General features: G+C 40.9%; 1 protein-coding gene across 3 annotated transcripts in view; it reads left to right on the forward strand.

The window, feature by feature from the left end:
* Positions 1 to 17,725, forward strand: part of PTCH1 (patched 1) — a 115,048-nt gene that overhangs the window by 51,312 nt on the left and 46,011 nt on the right. For all 3 annotated transcript variants that reach the window (XM_077344570.1, XM_077344569.1, XM_077344568.1), the window contains 9 exons: positions 1,521 to 1,590; positions 1,712 to 1,803; positions 4,049 to 4,247; positions 6,803 to 6,924; positions 7,943 to 8,090; positions 9,020 to 9,151; positions 9,794 to 9,949; positions 11,453 to 11,551; positions 15,212 to 15,337. In XM_077344570.1, the coding sequence (XP_077200685.1) occupies positions 1,521 to 1,590; positions 1,712 to 1,803; positions 4,049 to 4,247; positions 6,803 to 6,924; positions 7,943 to 8,090; positions 9,020 to 9,151; positions 9,794 to 9,949; positions 11,453 to 11,551; positions 15,212 to 15,337 (1,144 nt within the window). The remainder of the gene's footprint in view (positions 1 to 1,520; positions 1,591 to 1,711; positions 1,804 to 4,048; positions 4,248 to 6,802; positions 6,925 to 7,942; positions 8,091 to 9,019; positions 9,152 to 9,793; positions 9,950 to 11,452; positions 11,552 to 15,211; positions 15,338 to 17,725) is intronic.

A 17,725-nucleotide genomic window follows, 5' to 3' on the forward strand; every position in this document is an offset into this window, starting at 1 on the left:
TATGTTACTAACATTTACTGGCTTAAAGGAAGACAGAATGTCTTCTTTTGAGCTTATAAAATATTTTAAAGATATATGTGCCTCTGAATTTGTTGGATTGCAGATATATGTAAAATATTGGCTTTAGACCTGCTCCTATAGCATATATTGTATGTAACCTGCAAAAGTCCATGGTACATTCAATTTAAATAAGTGACATAAAGTCTGCCTAAGCCTAAGGGTTTGAATACAAATCAAAGCAGCAAGAAGCTCCTAGCATTCATCCACTGGTAAGATAATGACTCCATGAATGATTGTCAACATGTTAGCATATGGCTTTCCAAAATTTACTGGTGCTAGTATCTGGGAATTATGAGAGGCTGAAATGAAATCCATTCTGTTATTTCTATAATATATGTGTGGATGGTCTGGGTACAAAGAAACCAATGTGTATACTGAAAAATAGAGCCAAATAGGGCAATTGCCACTTAGCATATCAAAATGCAGTATGGCACAGTTGGTAATTAAAATATGCCTCAACCAAAAACAGAGCCAAGAAAACAGTATTCCAGATTTTCCAAGCAGTAGATTACAAAAGCTAATTTGGTCCCAGGATGTATCAGGATATATGTTAGGTCCTAGAATATATTAGTAACCTGTGGGTCTAGTTAGTGCCTGGGAACTCTGTGCACATCAACTTGAATTCCATGATGGGAAAAGGCAGGTATAAGTATAATAATCCTGCCCCTATTCAGAAATAATTTGGCCGAGAAAATGGTGTTCTCAGCTATTCCTATGAACCTCAGGCTCTATTTCAAAGTGTTAGGTCTCAGCTACATAGGTTGCAACTGCCTTACAGTGACCGCAAGGGGCAGCTTTACTCTGCTCTTGTTTGGCCTCACTTGGAGTACTGTGTTCAGTTTTGGGCACCCCAGTTGAAGAGGGATGTAGACAAACTGGAGTGTGTCCAGAGGAGGACAGTAAAGATGGTGAGGGGTTTGAAGATTAAAACGTATGAAGAGAGGATGGAGCAGAGTTACCCCGGAGGGACAGAATAGAACCAATAGGATAAAATTAATTCAAAAGAAATTCTGTCTAAACATCTGGATGAAGTTCCTGACAGAACGGTTTCTCAGTGGAACAGGCTTCCTCAGGAGGTGGTGTGTTCTTCATCTTTGGAAATTTTTAAATAGAGGCTGGATAGCCATCTGACGGAGAGGTTGATTCTGTGAAGGTTCAAGGGGGTGGCAGGTTAGAGTGGATGAGCAATAGGGTTGTGTCCTGCATAGTTGGACTAGATGACCCAGGAGATACCTTCCAACTCTAATTCAATCACATCAGAACCCATATGTCCCCTGTAACAAACAAAAGCCATCTCTCTCTCTGTCTCTCTCTCTCTCTTTCTCTCTCTCTCTCTCTCTCTCTCTCTCTCTGCGTGTGCTCTGTAGTTTCCCCAAACAGATTCATTTGCATGCAAATTGAATAAACTGTTTGATGCATATTTTAGAAGCCTTGAAGTTTATTTGCTTTTCTTTATTCAGGCAATGGAAATTGGAACACTTATGTCATAAATCAGGGGAACTTATCACAGAAGCTGGTTATATGGACAAGGTAGAGACCATATGTTTGATTTATGTCCCTCCCCAAATCCCCATCCTTTTTTTTCTGTTAACAACATTCTGTCTTGAGCTCTTGGTTTCCTAATTAGAATATTGTTTTCTAACTCTGGCAGATCATAGAACATCTTTATCCATGTTTAATTATTACACCTTTGGACTGCTTCTGGGATGGTGCAAAGTTACAGTCAGGGACTGCATATCTTCCGTAAGTACAAAGTTTTTGTTGCTATCTATAGTGTGCATTATTTTTAGCTGTATGGTAGCAGTTTACATGCTCTAATCCTGCTCTGGTAATAAACTATTAGATGTGTTTGTGACACTCGCATGCATGTGAGCCTTTGTGTTTCTGAAGGTTTGTATTTCTCTATTTGTTGTCACAAGACTTAAAGTCCTGTTGAGGCATTTGTAAGTCTCTGTCCTCAGGGATGTCAGCCGCCAGCCGCCAGTAAAACGAGTAGTAGTTGGCTACTGTAGTGATGTCAGTAGCCACCAAAAGTAGATCCTGGGCTAGATGTCGCTTTCGCTGTCTGGTTGCATGGAAATGATTGGACCATTCCACATGGAAGAACACTTGTAAAGCATTTGAACTGGGTATATGTAACCCTGAGCATAAGTTTGATTTATTTAAAATTAAAGGATGTTTAACACTGATATATAATCAGGATTTTAATTGGCTGTTTTCTACAGTATTCTATGTGTTAAGATATACAAATGATAGCATGAGAAAGCAAGCATATGTTTCTGAGAAAAAAGTCACAATCCGCTAATGTGTTCTGAAAAAACAAAACAGTTCTCTAATATGTGTCTTGAGTTTTGCTGTTGTGCCTGTTCTCTGATGATTTATGTATTACTCATCCTATCTCCAGTGTTTACACATCTGTATACAGGGGACAAAAGTCACCTTGCAAAGAATATATCATATTGTGTAAAAGAAAATTGAAAATAAGAGACAGAGAATAATTGCTTCTGGGATAAAGACAGGAATACATTCCAAGAATGCTAGAAATTGTCTGAATGTTCATTCTCTATTTTGAATGTCTTGCATGTAGCGAATCCATGTCAAAACTCTTCCATCCCTTTTTATAATAGCTGTATTCATCTTTTGTGCTTGTCAATATTTTAAAGAAAAAAAGCATTGCTGTGTTTGTCCTTTAACTCCTGTGATTGTTTGACAGTTATATTTAGAAGTAAGCAAAGGAATTGTAAAAAAATCTCAGGGATAAACTAATCCTTTGTTTATCAGATCATTAAAAGACATAAGGTATCTCTTTTGGGAGATTGTTATATGCAACATAATGTGTCCATCAAAGAGTTAATTTTTAATCAGTTTAGACATTTTGGTTAATTATGCAAGACTTAGCTTTTGTGTTTATTGTCTTTGCCTTGGTTTGCATGTGTCTGTAAAAGCAATTTGCAATGGCCATCTCTTAACCTTCAGCGTAGTGTTTTTTAGTTGGAGGAATAAGGAGGTTTGTGTTTTCTGGTTGGGAGAGTCTGAATAATGACTCAAGCCTGGTTAAGCAGATACAGTAGTCTGAACCACAAAATAAGGCAGCCAAAAGCCTTTATGGTCTATCAGCATCACAGATTTAAAAGTGGGGGGTGTGTGTAGGGAAGAAATGGAAAATACGCTCATGATGGTGGCAGTAGCAAGAGCAAAGGGTGTGTTTCTTGATTTCCAGGCTCAAGGAATGTGTGAGAGCCCAGTTGTGTTTAGAAACATTTAAAGATCAGAATTGTATTGTGGTCATGTTGATATCATACTGTGAACTTCTTTGTTTTCCTTGAAGATCTCCTTCTTGGTTTTATGAGTATGAAGGTCAATACAATATATTTTTGAGGCTAGATTGATTCTGTTTGTTTTTATAAAAAGCAGGAAAACATCTAATTAATATACTAATAATCCCTTCCTCTTTGAAAAGAAAAAAGTTATTTCAGACATGACATGCAAAGGGACCTAGCCTGATTCTCTCCTGTACAAGAAATTAATGTCTGAAAACAACCCTTAAAATACAACTGGGGCTTATTATTTATTTATTTGTTTGTTATATTTCTAGCCTGCCACTCTCCCTGATCTTGAGGCGGATTACAAGTTATATCAATCCCATAAAACCCGTACCCCATAAAAACTCCCCATAAAATTTACATAACCCAGATGGCGTCAGTCTGGATAATCTTCAAAATAGGGTTTATCCATAAAACTAATCATTCACTACAACCTTCCAGCAAAATCTTAAACTTGTTTGCTCAAAAGTAAATTTAGCTATGTTCAGTGAGATTTGCTCATGAGTAAGTGTGTTTAGGATTATAGCCTTCAAATATAATGTTTGGGCTGGATTGTACCAAGAATTTTTTCACTGTGGATAGGTACCAGAGAGGGGAGTGGTTTGTATGTTACTGTGAAGGTTGTTAATGCTTTTTCATCATTCTGTTCCGAACTTTTTTTACAGAGGAAAACAACCTTTGCAGTGGACCAACTTTGACCCCTTGGAATTCTTAGAAGAGTTAAAGAAAATAAACACCCAAGTAGATAGCTGGGAAGAAATACTGAACAAAGCTGAGGTTGGTCATGGGTATATGGATCGACCTTGCCTGAATCCTGAAGATCCTGACTGTCCTAGCACAGCCCCTAACAAAAATTCAACTAAAGTAAGTTGTTTGTAAATGAACACAAAGAAATTTATAGAAATTATTAAATGTTATATAATCATACAATCCTCTGATCTCAGTAGTTATATATTGTTCAGTTTCTAAGTAATAAAAGATGTCAGAGCCTCAAGTGATGGAAATAGGGGAGCAAGTTTGGGATCCTTACCCTTACTTAACTGTCAGGGCATGATTGCCACTTTGAGTCAAGCCTCCAAAGGTGGGGGTACGTATTAGGGTTCTGGATGGGAGGGGTCAGCCACAGAGTATGGACTTTGTTCCCCTTGTTGCGTATTAGTGCTTGCCCTGTAGTGCTTTGTGCCCTCTCTGTGCTTTTCCCACCACCAAAGTGCCTCGCTGCTTGCTCTAAGTTTGCACAGCAGGGAGCTCTGAGACGGAGTCCCCTACCATGCACCTTATAAGATGCCCTGGCTGAAATTTTTGTCGGTGGAGGGGGCTGTGATTGGATGTCAGCATGGGTGATTGCCCACCCCTTGTGAGGGAGATGATTGGTTGAACTTGTACTAGGCATTCTGAGCCTAGGTTCAGTGGGCATGGCTGCTGTATTGTGGGGGGCACTTAATTTTTCAATTCGCTTGGGCCGCACCATGTTTTTTATTAGCATAACTTTCCACCTCTGACAGGCTGAAAGGGCTCAGGGAGTCAACTAACACTGGCCATGTCCCTGAAACCACCCACACCCATGGCAGTGTGGGGACCTATGCTTCAGTGGGGCTAATGGGCAGTTGCTGCAGGCCTCCCCTCCACTGGTACCCAAGAGCCAGAGAGGCAGCATACTGGTCAGTTGGCTCCCTGACCACTTTCAGGCCCTACCCTTAGGACTGCACTGCTAATCTAATGTGTGAAGTGAGTTTAGCTGTGAAGTTTATTAGCCATTCGAGCCCCAGTCTGAGTATACATCTTGTCATGTTATCTTTCTTATTATGCCCTTCCAATAAATTAACTTTATCATTTTACTATGTTTTTAAAGGAACAGTTTTATTTTTATAGCTTGCCCTTCCCAACTGGCTAAAGAGGAGTAGTTACATGTTTTCCTTAAACAAAGGTTTATTTTTCAGCCGTGTTACTTTCACATATTTTATGTGTTCAAACTCCTGAAATCATTTCAATATAACCTTAGATTTATATTATATACAGTTTTTAAAAACACACCTATAGTATAAGCATTTTCTGTGCACTTGAAATAGTAAACAGCATGTTTGGCAAAGGAAAGCATAAAATAGTTATGTTAACTGAGTCATGTTAGGATGGAATTATACTGTATGATATTTGAAAATATTATGTTCTACAGAATATAAAAAGATCTGCATCTTACACTTCTTTGACACTGCAGTAAGAATGATTTTGGTTTCTGTATAGAGGGTTAACAAAGGAAGAAGAAGAAGAGTTGGTTCTTGTATGCCGCTTTTCTCTACCTGAAGGAGGCTCAAGTGGCTTGCAGTCATCTTCCCTCCCTTTCCTTTCCCCACAACAGACACCCTGTGAGGTGGATGAGGCTGAGAGAGCCCTGATATCACTGCTCGGTCAGAACAGTTTTATCAGTGCCGTGGCAAGCCCAAGGCCACCCAGCTTGGCTGGATGTGGGGGAGTGCAGAATCGAACCCGACATGCCAGATTAGAAGTTCGCACTCCTAACCACTACACCAAACTGGCTCCTAACCGCTACACCAAAGGAACGTACTTTAGGACAGTGGTCCCCAACCTTTTTATCACCGGGGACCACTCAACGCTTGACAATTTTACTGAGGCCCAGTGGGGGGGGTAGTTTACTCCTCTACTCTCAACCACTGCCCTAACGCTCTCTGATCGTTATGGTAATGTTTAAACATCCCTTCAAAATAAGATACAGACACCACCACAACAATGAACATAAGGAACATTTCATTTTCATGCAAATTTTAACTCATGACAATGACAAATCAATGGGAACCCCGAGCATGTTTCTCTGCAACGAGATAGTCCCATCTGGGAGTGATGGGAGACAATGACACCCGAAGTGTGTTGTAAAGGGCCAGGGGGGATGAAGTAAAGGGCCGGGGGGGGGGAGAGAAGGCGTCCTTCGTGGCCCACCTCCAATTAGTCGATGGACCACATGTGGTCTGCAGCCCACAGGTTGGGGATCGCTACTTTAGGGTAAGGATTTAGGCTCTGTGGTGAGAATGAGATGAGAATACTATCCATCACTTACTTTGCTCATGGCCCAGCTACGTGATTATGCTTGAATCTGACAATATGCTAGAAAAGTGGAAACTGCCAGGTTTGATACTGGAAAGCATGGTTTTAGTCTGAAGAAGAGTGCTTGCACTTGAAAGCTCACGCCTTGAATAAATCTTTGCTGGTCTTAAAGGTGCTAGTGGACTCTGATTTTATTTTGTTGTGTTACTTCAGACCAACACGGTTACCCACTTGAATCTTTCTAGGGACTGACAAACTTTATTTTCCTGAGTCCATAAATTAATGTTGGTGCACCTCTAACTTGATTATCTTGTGGTTTCTTATAGTTCAGTGGTTCCATAACTTCTTCATTTATGTTCTAGCCTTTTGACGTGGCCATTGTTTTAAGTGGAGGATGTTATGGGTTGTCAAAAAAATACATGCATTGGCAGGAAGAACTGATTATTGGTGGCACCGTTAAAAATGGCACTGGGAAACTTGTCAGGTAAGTGTTCCAGGAATCGTAATAAATTTCTGCCTGGTGCATCTTTTTATTTATTTTTATAAAATAATTGCTGTGAAAAGGAATGTATCCTGTGGAGGGAAGGTTTTGTCGCACATGGTAGGTTCTGACATAAGGAAGCATATTCCTTCAATGTTTAATTGCTTTCTTGAACAAGCAGTTTTGCTACATAGCATTTGAAAGTATTAGTTCCATGAGCTTTCTGTATTTGTTAAAAAAAGAAAAAAACATACATGGTCCTATGTTACTGTGAAATGGTAACGCCACTAGACACCGTCAGCTGACAGATGGCAAAAAATCCTCTTTGGGAAGTCATTAATGTATTTGAGCCCTGCGTCTTACCCTGTGCATGTTTTGAAAAAGCAAAGGGCCATTGCCACCTGACTCCGTAGAACATACATTTCCCAGACTATACCCAATTTGGCTCTTGGGAAGTTTAAGTGCTTACTGAAGCCATCTTGTCATTGGTAATGTGGTTGAAAAGTCCACCCCCCACAGACACACACACTGTATCTGAGTACCCCCACAAGCAGAAAGTGGCCGTAACTGCAACAGGGAAATCAGGGAAAGAGGCATTAGTATCTTTTATTACTATTATTATTAAACTTATACCTCACCCTTCTCGACATGAGCTCAAGGGGCGGCTCACAAATAAGGCAACAGCCTTTATAGAATAAATACAATAAAAATACTAAAACACTCTGCCCCCCCCCCCCAATTAAACGTAGTACTCAACCCCATAAATAAGTAAACAAAGCAGATGGCAGACAAAAACCAAAACATTTCAGCTCCGGCATATGCCAGTTATTTAGATAGAATTGAAGATAACAGTATAGGAATCTGCCTTCTATAGAGTCAAATACTGTAAAGTCCATCTAACCAGGTATTGTCTGTCCCAACCAGCAGTTCCTTTAAAACATTCATTTGAGTGACCATACAATGAGCATGGTCGCCTGAAGAGTGTTCATTTTATACTTCTTTTTTCTTTTCCCCTTTGTAGTGCCCAGGCTTTACAAACCATGTTTCAGTTAATGACTCCGAAGCAAATGTATGAACACTTCAAGGGCTATGACTATGTGTCACACATCAACTGGAATGAGGACAAAGCAGCTGCAATTTTGGAAGCCTGGCAGAGGATGTATGTTGAGGTAAAATAGAAGCACACATGGAGAACCATTTTCTTTTAAATACTTTTGGTGAATGCTAGTACATGTTGTGGGGGCTATCTTATTCTTATGTGACACTTCTTCAGCTGAACCAATTAGTCGGATTGTGAGTCTCCCCAATTTAGGCTATTGTCTTTTTTTTTTTTTTTTAGAATTCCTGGTTTATTCTGAACTATTCTTTCAATGTAAATGGAATTGCCATTTGTGATGCAATTGGCATTATAGAGAAATAAGCTTCTTGTTTAATACACTCATTTTAAAACATGGTCTGCTTCCCTGACTTAGTTGATCTGGCAGTGAACTACTGTTGCTAAAAGAACTAGGCTGTTTTTTGGGTTTTTTTTAATACTTGGTCAGTGCGATTATTCAACAAAGGTGTCTGGAAAACATTAGCTAGCTATAGAATCTGTTCACAGCTGCAGTCCCATTTGTGAGGTCATGTGACACTATCTGGCCTTTGTTTCCCAGACATTGACCTCTGCGGAGTTGCTTCTGACCTCTCTAAAACGTCCAGCCAATGAAGAAAGAGAAGATTGCTCTTAAGAACTTGTTGTTTTAGATTAGAAGCACAACTGATATAACAACAAATCAGTTGTAGACCAATGGTTGAGGGGGGGCAGGGGACAGCAGGGAAGAGTGAGCTATGAGCCTTCTTCAGTTTCGCTATTTAAAATGTCACTTTCCCCCCCTCCTGGCTGAGCCACACATTCTTATTTGATCTGTAGCAGCCAGCTGTGCTTCTGTACCAAATACAGCAATTATGTAACAAAGGGTAAGTGACACACACTGTAGAGGAGAAGGGTCTGTGTATATGTATAATATATGTAAACATGTGTGGATGTATACTGTCCACTGCAGGAATGTTTTATTTTGTTCTCCATTAGACTACTTTTTCAATCTTCTTATTGTAGGTTGTTCATCAGAGTGTTGCACAAAACTCTACTCAGAAGGTGCTGTCCTTTACTACAACTACTCTGGAGGACATCCTAAAGTCATTTTCTGATGTCAGCATTATCAGAGTTGCCAGTGGCTACCTATTAATGGTAAAATTAATTATGTGTTGTTTGTAATGTGCTTGTGATATACGTACCTGGATGGCCCAGGCTAGCCATCTTTCACAGGCTCTCAGAAGCTAAGAAGAGTCAGCCCTGGTTAGTATCCAGATCGACAACCACCAAGGAAGTCCAGGGGTGCTACCCAGAGGCAGGCAATGGCAAACCACTCTGTTCCTCTCCTGCTTTGAAAACTCTGTGGGGCCACCATAGATGCAACTTGATAGCTCATTGTTTAATTAATGAATTGTTGTTTATAATGTACTTGTGAGCGATTTTACAGCTATAGAAACCATTCTTGTGGCAATTTGGAAAGATCTGAAACTGTATTATAGTCTGCAAGTATATTGATGCTGTAGAACTGAGGAGGGGCTGTGGTTCACATATGCTGCATGCTTGACCTCTGTTACCTCCAGTGAAGGGCTGCCTGATAGCAGAGTGGAAGAATTGTTTTGGTAGGACGCAGTAGAGTTGAAGGATCATCATACCTAGGAAGAAGACTGGGCAAAATGACATTAGAATCACTGTTGTGGCTCAGTAACAAGCTTGTGTATTTTGCAAGAGAGCATTTGGGTAGGAATGAAAAAATGTAGATTACTTATGTTTTTTATATATTATTTTCTCTATTTGCAGCTTGCCTATGCCTGTTTAACCATGCTGCGGTGGGATTGTGCTAAGTCGCAGGGTGCTGTGGGCCTGGCAGGAGTCTTGTTGGTTGCACTCTCAGTAGCTGCAGGATTGGGTTTGTGCTCATTGATTGGGATTTCCTTTAATGCTGCCACAACTCAGGTATTAAAGGACAATTCAGTGATGGATATGGTAAAAGTCAAAGCTCGTTTGTCAGTATGAATCAAAACAGGAGGGTGGAGGGTGGAATGGAAGTGCAAAGTTTACCCAAGTTAAGGTATTAGAACTGCATCGGTTTTGAGCTGCCAGATAGTTAACTCTTAAAATGTTTAAAGCATGACAATAAATACTCTCGGTGAATATTTTGGATCTGAAAGAGGCATGCATTTCTATGAGAACTTTATGTTTAATACAGGTAGAAGTGTTTCAGATTCATCTTGGATTTAGGGGGAGGGCCATAGCACAGGGACAGAGCATCTGTTTTGCATGTAGGTTTAGTTGCTAGCATCTCTAGAGATATTCTCACATGCTTGGATGTCATATGTACAATTGTTACATTACAGTTTTCATGAACAAATCGATTCTCCAGTGAGGTCAGAACAATCCAGGCAATGAGTGATTGCTGGGGTGGAGGATGGTACAGAGCCCAGTGCTGTGTGGAAGCAACCACTACTTAAAAGAATCAGGGGTTTGGTGGTGTTCTAGACCTACTGAACATCTAGAAAGCTGCTGCCAAGCGCAGTAGACAGTACTGGCCTTGATAGATCAAGGGTTCATGCATTCATGTGATCATTTCTATAACTGGAAGCATCCAGCAGGATATGTGGCAGAAAGTGGCTCTACACTGTGCTTTGGATTTTTTTAAATGACTGGTTATTGTCTAATCTTTAATGGATGTTTGATGCTAGTTTATTCTGTTGCTATTTAAATGGAAAGTTTCAGCAGCTATATAACTGTGTTGATTTTAGCTGTTGATATTGATCTCATGATCATGTCAGATATCTTTTGGGGGGTGGGGGAAGAGTGGGCTGCAGAAAGGCAGAAGAACAGAAGGATTCCTGCAGACCAGGGCAGGCCTGGCAGTAAGGCTGGCCACCCAGGCCGGAGGTCACCCCTCCCCAGCTCTCCCTGCAATGAGAAATCTTGGAAGCTGTGCACAGTCACGAAGAAGCACAGTCAGATGGGCCTGCCTGGCCTCCTAGAAGCCAGAAGGTCAGGGAGTGTGGGGCAGCCACAGGTAGAGCACACCTGGACAGCTCTCCCCAGCCTCCCAGTGGCCAGGAGGGAAGGGAGCATGGTGGACCACGCCTGGACTGCGATCCTCAGTTCCCTGGCTTACCTCCTGCTGGCTCTTCCTCTTGCCAGCAGGTGCCAAAAAGTTGCATGTAGCTGGAGGACAGGGACAGGGAAGAGCCTTTGATTAGCTCTCAGTGGGAGAGCACCATCACACTATTGGGGCATCAGAGGCCCCGATGCTTTTTATGAGATATGATGATGAGATAGTATGTAGTTGTGAGTTCCTGCATTGTGCAGAGGGTTGGAATAGATGACCCTGTAGGTCCCTTCCAACTCTGATGCTATGATTCACTACCTAATGAATATTCAGGACTTGTGATTGATCATAAGCCTCATATAACTCCTTGTCCTTGTTCTCTTTTTATGTAGGTTTTACCCTTTCTTGCTCTAGGAGTTGGTGTTGATGATGTCTTCCTTTTGGCACATGCATTTAGTGAAACAGGGCAGAACAAGAGAATTCCATTTGAGGTAAAGGGAAAAGATTTATGGCAACATCCTTTTATAGATAGGTATTGCATGTGATGCAGATGTCTAAGATTAATCATTCTTTGCTTTTTGTCCCAACTAAAATTTCTAGGATCAAATGTGTTTTTCATAGCAACAAATGATTCTCAATTATTTTGTTAATCATTATTGAAAACCAATTGTTCTTTACATAAATATTTGTTAGTTAAAAAGCTACAGTGATTTTTAGAGCTCTATAAACAAATGCATTACTTTTTGTAATGGGTAATGCAAGTTGTGAGCTGGCTATATAACTGCTGGAGGTAATTGACGAGCACAATAAAGCATAATAGAATTAAGAGGGAAAAATAACAAAATGCCAGTAATTTCTGAGAGTTAATGGTACAAAGATTGGATGGCAGTTTCAACATGGAAAAACACAGTGATAAACTGTATTTTATATTTCATTAAATACTTTTGAAGAAGAAACAGCTTGTTATGGTTTCCATTGTGTGTACAAGTGGCAGATCTCTGCTGAGGCTAATAAGGGACCCTCATTTAAATTAGTGGTTGAGGACAGAACTACACATTTCCTCAACAAACATGTGTTCACAGACTTGTGAAGTAGTCTTTATGTAGGATGTGTGCAAACCAATTCCTTCTAGTACCTAACAGTGCCATCGTAAGCACCCTTCTAGGCGCAGCTTGAATAGACGTGGAAGGATGCAGCTAATCAGAAATGCCTTGCTAGGCAAACAAACCAGTCCATAAACTTCTGTGGAAGGAAGTAGTATCCCTGTGGTTTCTCCTTACCTGACTGGTTGGAAACTCCTTTCTAGAACCAAAAGAAATAGTACCTCAGGTTGGAGAATGAGGAGTAGCTTTGCTTGGTCATGTGGCAGAGTGGTTTAACTCCACTTCAGACAGGGACTATAGTCCCCAGTTGTTAGGCCTGTCTCTGGCAATGAGCAGACCTTGTGCCATTTAGTCTCACCCTTGGGAAAGGGCAAGTTGGTGGGGGTGGAATCCGGTATGTGTGTTAGGATCTAGCCCAGTGTTTAATCAATAAAAGACTGTTTATTCTGGAAAATACTGAAGAAAAGTGAAACTATTCTTGAAATCAATATACCTCAGCAGAGTTTCTCTTTTGTCTACCTGGAGACCTGTGCTGCTGATTTGTTCTTTGAAATCTATTTGTAAATAAATACATAGTGTATACTTGTGTATAAGCCGAGTTTTTCAGCACAGTATTCACACTGAAAAAGTGCTCCTCGGCTTATACATGCGGTTCAATTGTGCGGTAATTGAACTAACAGCCTGCTCCCAGCCAGCCAATCGTTACATTGCTTCTGCAAGCCTCCTGCAAGCTGAAGCTTGCTTGCTCTGGCTGCTTGTAGGACAGCAACGGTTTGACTGAGGGACTCTGATCTTTTTTTTCCTTTTGCCTTCACCTCTTCCAAACTATTCTTTTGGTTTCTGTGGGTGGGGTGTGGTGGGTTTTGGGGGTGCTTTGGAATTTACTGTTTCTCCTAATGTTTATTTCTTTTTTCTGAGGCACTGCATTGTTTGCCTTTTCTTCTTGGAGTTTTTACAGTTCTTTATTGCAGTGTTGGGTTTTATAGTTCATTTCAGTGTTTTATTCTGGGGGGGGACTGCAGTTGTAGTTAGAGTAGTCCATTCTTCCAGTTTGGTAGCTGTTGTACTTGTTGTAGGAGGTTGCCAACTTTGGGTACTGTTGTTGTGCTCTGGTTTGCTGGCCCTCTTTTGCACTGACAGAACTAGTTTACTGTCTTTTGTTTGAAATAAGTATTCAAAAACATTTAACCCACTGGTGCCTCAATTAATGTAAATTTACCAGTAACTGCTGCATTTCCCATCCTCGGCTTATATGAGAGTCAATAATTTTGCCCAGATTTTGGGGTAAAATTAGGTGCCTCGGCTTATATGCAAGTATATACGGTAATATGTAATTCCTGCCTCAGTGACTTACATATTCTACTGGTGCACTAGGAAACTTACCGTATAGACTTGCCACCTTGAGAACACCTGGTAACTGAGGGAAAGGTTTATAGTTTATAGTTTAAAACAAAATTATAGGAGGCTATGTAGGTCCCCTCAGTTGACAGAAATGGCCTGTCACAAGACTATACAAGGCTTAGGCAGAATGCAAAGCTTCTGAAAAACATTTTATTAGTCAGATTTTGTTTTTAATAATTTTCAGAAATGCCCCAAGCAAAGAGGGAGGTATAAATGGGCACAACTACCATGGTATCACAAACAGGCATTACATATGTCCATTAAAGAGAAAGGGAAAAGGTATATTCACAAACTATATTGCACTACATGCCCATAAACACTAAATGTTCCTGATGAGAGGGGAAACCTGGGGGTGCGGGAACAATGGGCTGCCAGCAGGGAAAAAAATTGTTCTTGTATAAAGTATTTTCCCATCTGGATACTCTGGACCTGGCCTTCCAAGCTGTCAAGGGTGTTCTTTTGCCTAAACCTTGCTTCTGACCTGCAAATCTGTATATGTTCCTTCTCCTCTCTCACAATCATGCAGAAGTGAAAATGTTTGGATAAGAGTTGGCTTCACACTGGACGAAAAGTTTCTTTCCATAGCAGCCCACTTATTCAGTATCTCCCTGTCCCTTCCAAAAACGTATAAGAAAAATTTGCTTTAGTTAATTTCCTTTGCCAAGAAAAATGTTAGAAAGTGTAATGTGATAAAGTCTGACTGCACCATTTCAGAAATATTTAATATATATGTCTGTATATTGGAATGGCATTTTCTAAAGTTGAAAGTCTGATTTGGACCTTGGGAAAGGGTCCCTTGGGGCTCTTAGAAAGACAATTTGGTTATTATGTAGCAAGCAATACTAGCATTTCCTTGGCTTATTTAATAATTGGTATCAAAATTTTATTATGGTGTTACGAGTGATAGGGTCAGGAAGATGTTGAATTAATTATGTCAGCACAAGCGACTATGCATATCGTTACAGCTGTGAATACATAGATCCAGCAGGACAGATACAGACCACCTTTCTCAGACATTTACCTCTTCTTAAACTCTTGCCACCCATAAAAAACACATTAAAATATTTGTATTGCGTTAATTTAGAACATTATTAAAAATCATTCTGCCTGCTCTTTTCCTGAACCAAACCTGAGTTCCCTCTGTACTCTCTCTAAGGCAGATCTAAGCTAAGTTTCCCTCCAATATTCTGTCTCTTTTCTCAAAGGTGATCGACTGCTAGATCCCATGCGCTCAAGTGAGTGGTTGTTTTGCTCTTCAGGGATGGAGCAGCCTTCTGCCAGTTACAAGTTTTTCTCATTCACTCGTGGGTAGTCCCTGTGAAATTTGTAACATTTTATTTTGTTCCAGAATTGTTCATGTCACTGTGATCTTTATAAACGGATATATTAGTTTCTGTCCTGACCTGGATGGCCTTATCTTGTCAGTTCTTGGAAGCCGAGGCTGGCCCTGATTAGTGTTTGGATGGAACTCAAAGGAATCCAAAGACATGCGGAGGAAGGCAGCGATAGACCAATTTGACGCACAAACACACCAATTTCTGTGTTTTTTGTATCATGCAGACATGTTCAGTCTAGTATTTCAACGTGTAATGCTCATGTCCTTTGTTCATTACGGGCTGTTTCATGTCTACTGCTTCTGTTTTTCAGGACAGAACAGGGGAATGCTTGAAACGTACAGGGGCAAGTGTTGCCCTCACATCCTTCAGCAATGTTACTGCTTTCTTCATGGCTGCCTTAATCCCAATTCCTGCTCTACGGGCATTTTCACTCCAAGTAAGTTCATGCAGCATGCACATTAGCCAGCATGGTTCAGGCGATAGTACTGAACTTGGACTAGGAGAGCACTGCAGAAATAGGGGTGTACATTTGGTATATCTGACAAGGAAAAAATAGCAAAAAATTTCTTAGCAATATTTTCTGACAATTTTTGCTGGTTAGGGCTGCATTTCAGCTATTTTAAGTGCATGTCCTGAACATTTTATGCTGCAAATGTGGTGCCTCCGCTTCAAAAAACTGCCCTCCTCCTAAGCACCAGATACCACAAGATCAATTATTGATTATACCCTGTGGTCACCATAGGGCAGCCTATCCCAATCTTTTTACCTTTGAGAAACCCCTGAAACATTCTTCAGACTTTGAGAACAACTGGAAGTGATGTCAGCAGGCCACACCTCCCTGCTACCTCCACCCGAATTCTCATGTCTCCAGATGTTACATCACCTAGACACTTCCTCTGAACGTGACATCGTTCCATCCCCCCCTCCCCCAATGCCAGAGGAGCCAATAGGTCTAGAAAAGCTCCTTTGCCAGGTTCCAACTGTAAAACAATGTGTTGAAGCATTTTAAATAAAATAAAACATTGTCAAGAATCAGACCACCTAATGGAGTTTGAAAACACACTTTTATATATAGGATTTTTCAGATACCAACTGAAATATTGCCCTATGAGGTATTCTACAGAGGTAAATAATTGCCATCCTATGACATTTATGAAGGCCTGTACTGAAGAGCAATTGCCTATGTGATATGTTTTACTTTTGCAATTGAAATTGATGGTGATTATTAAGATACTAAGATAAAAATTTGCAACCACTGAGGAAGTACCAGAAACTGGGGCTGAATACCTGGGACCCTGTTCTGGTTGCTAGTACATTCAATAAATTTGAAGAAGATACTGCTTCTTGCCAGTTGATTTCGTTTGTGCTTGGATGTTACTTCTTGTGAAATCAAAGGTATTTTGTTTGCATGGATCTGTTCTGGGTGCAAGACACTTTTTTCTTTGCAGTTCCCCCACCTATATTTGTGGTCTTCCATCTTAGCCAGTTTGTACTAGTCTTAAAGCCCATCACGTTATCTGAACATTTCTGCACTGGAAATTAGATTTAGCTTTACAAAGTTATATCTGTTTTGAACCTTGGTAACGTCTACCACCTCACAAAATAGAAAGGTGTAAGCTGGGGACTTAAGATGAGCATGTCATTTCCCCTCCCTTGCTGTTTCCTCTTTCTCTTCTCTGAAAGTCCTCATAGCCTCATGTGTTGCCCTGCATCCTTCTCATGTTCCCACCCACCACTTCCAGCAATTTTTACCCCTCAAACTTTAGTTTTCCCTCCTTCAAGCAGTCTAGTTACCATTCCAAACTAGTAGCTATGTTGGTCTGAAATAGCACAATAAAATCAGAGTGGTCCATGACTAGCATTCCCTGCAGTACCCTGGAGAGCCTATGGACGATTGATACTAAAATATTAACAATAGTACTATAAGGAAAGGCAATAGGATTTTGCCACCTTTGATACTACTGTTTTTGGAAGAGGTTTCAACCACTGATGAAGCCAATGAAAACAGAATTGATCTAGAAGCCGTTATGGCTGTTCCTTCTGGTATATAAAAGATGTAAAAGAAATTGTATTTACTCATCATTACAAACATATTGCCTTAGAAAGGTTTCCTTTCTCTACTGTTGATTGCTCATTGTGAACCTTTCTTTTTTTGTAAGGTAAAGGTAAAGGTATCCCCTGTGCAAGCACCGGGTCATATCTGACCCTTGGGGTGACGCCCTCTAGCATTTTCATGGCAGAATCAATACAGGGTGGTTTGCCAGTGCCTTCCCCAGTCATTACCGTTTACCCCCCAGCAAGCTGGGTACTCATTTTACCGACCTCGGAAGGATCGAAGGCTGAGTCAACCTTGAGCCAGCTTCTGGGATTGAACTCCCAGCCTCATGGGCAGAGCTTTCAGACTGCATGTCTGCTGCCTTACCACTCTGCACCACAAGAGGCCCTATTTTGTATTGTGGGCCAAATATCAGCATTCCTGGAGGAAACTTCAGCTCTTGACCCATTTCAGTCGGGTTTCCGCCCACCAACTGGGCCGAGGCAGGTCAGCGCTTCTGGTACTATTAGACCTGTCAGCAGCGTTTGATACAGTCAATCATGAGTTCCTAGCTCACCGCCTTGCCAACACCGGGATATGGGGTTCAGCCCTCAAATGGCTGATCTCCTTCCTCCGTGGGTCACAGATAGAGGTTAACAATAGGAGAGACAGTATCTAGCCATCACCAACTCATATGTGGAGTCCTACAAGGAGCAGTTCTTTCTCCTACCCTATTTAATATCTTCATGTGCCCTCTTGCGCAGCTGGTGCGGAGGTTTAGGCTGGGTT

This window comes from Paroedura picta, chromosome 7 (assembly GCF_049243985.1).
Source record: "Paroedura picta isolate Pp20150507F chromosome 7, Ppicta_v3.0, whole genome shotgun sequence".
NCBI classification, from domain to species: domain Eukaryota; kingdom Metazoa; phylum Chordata; class Lepidosauria; order Squamata; family Gekkonidae; genus Paroedura; species Paroedura picta.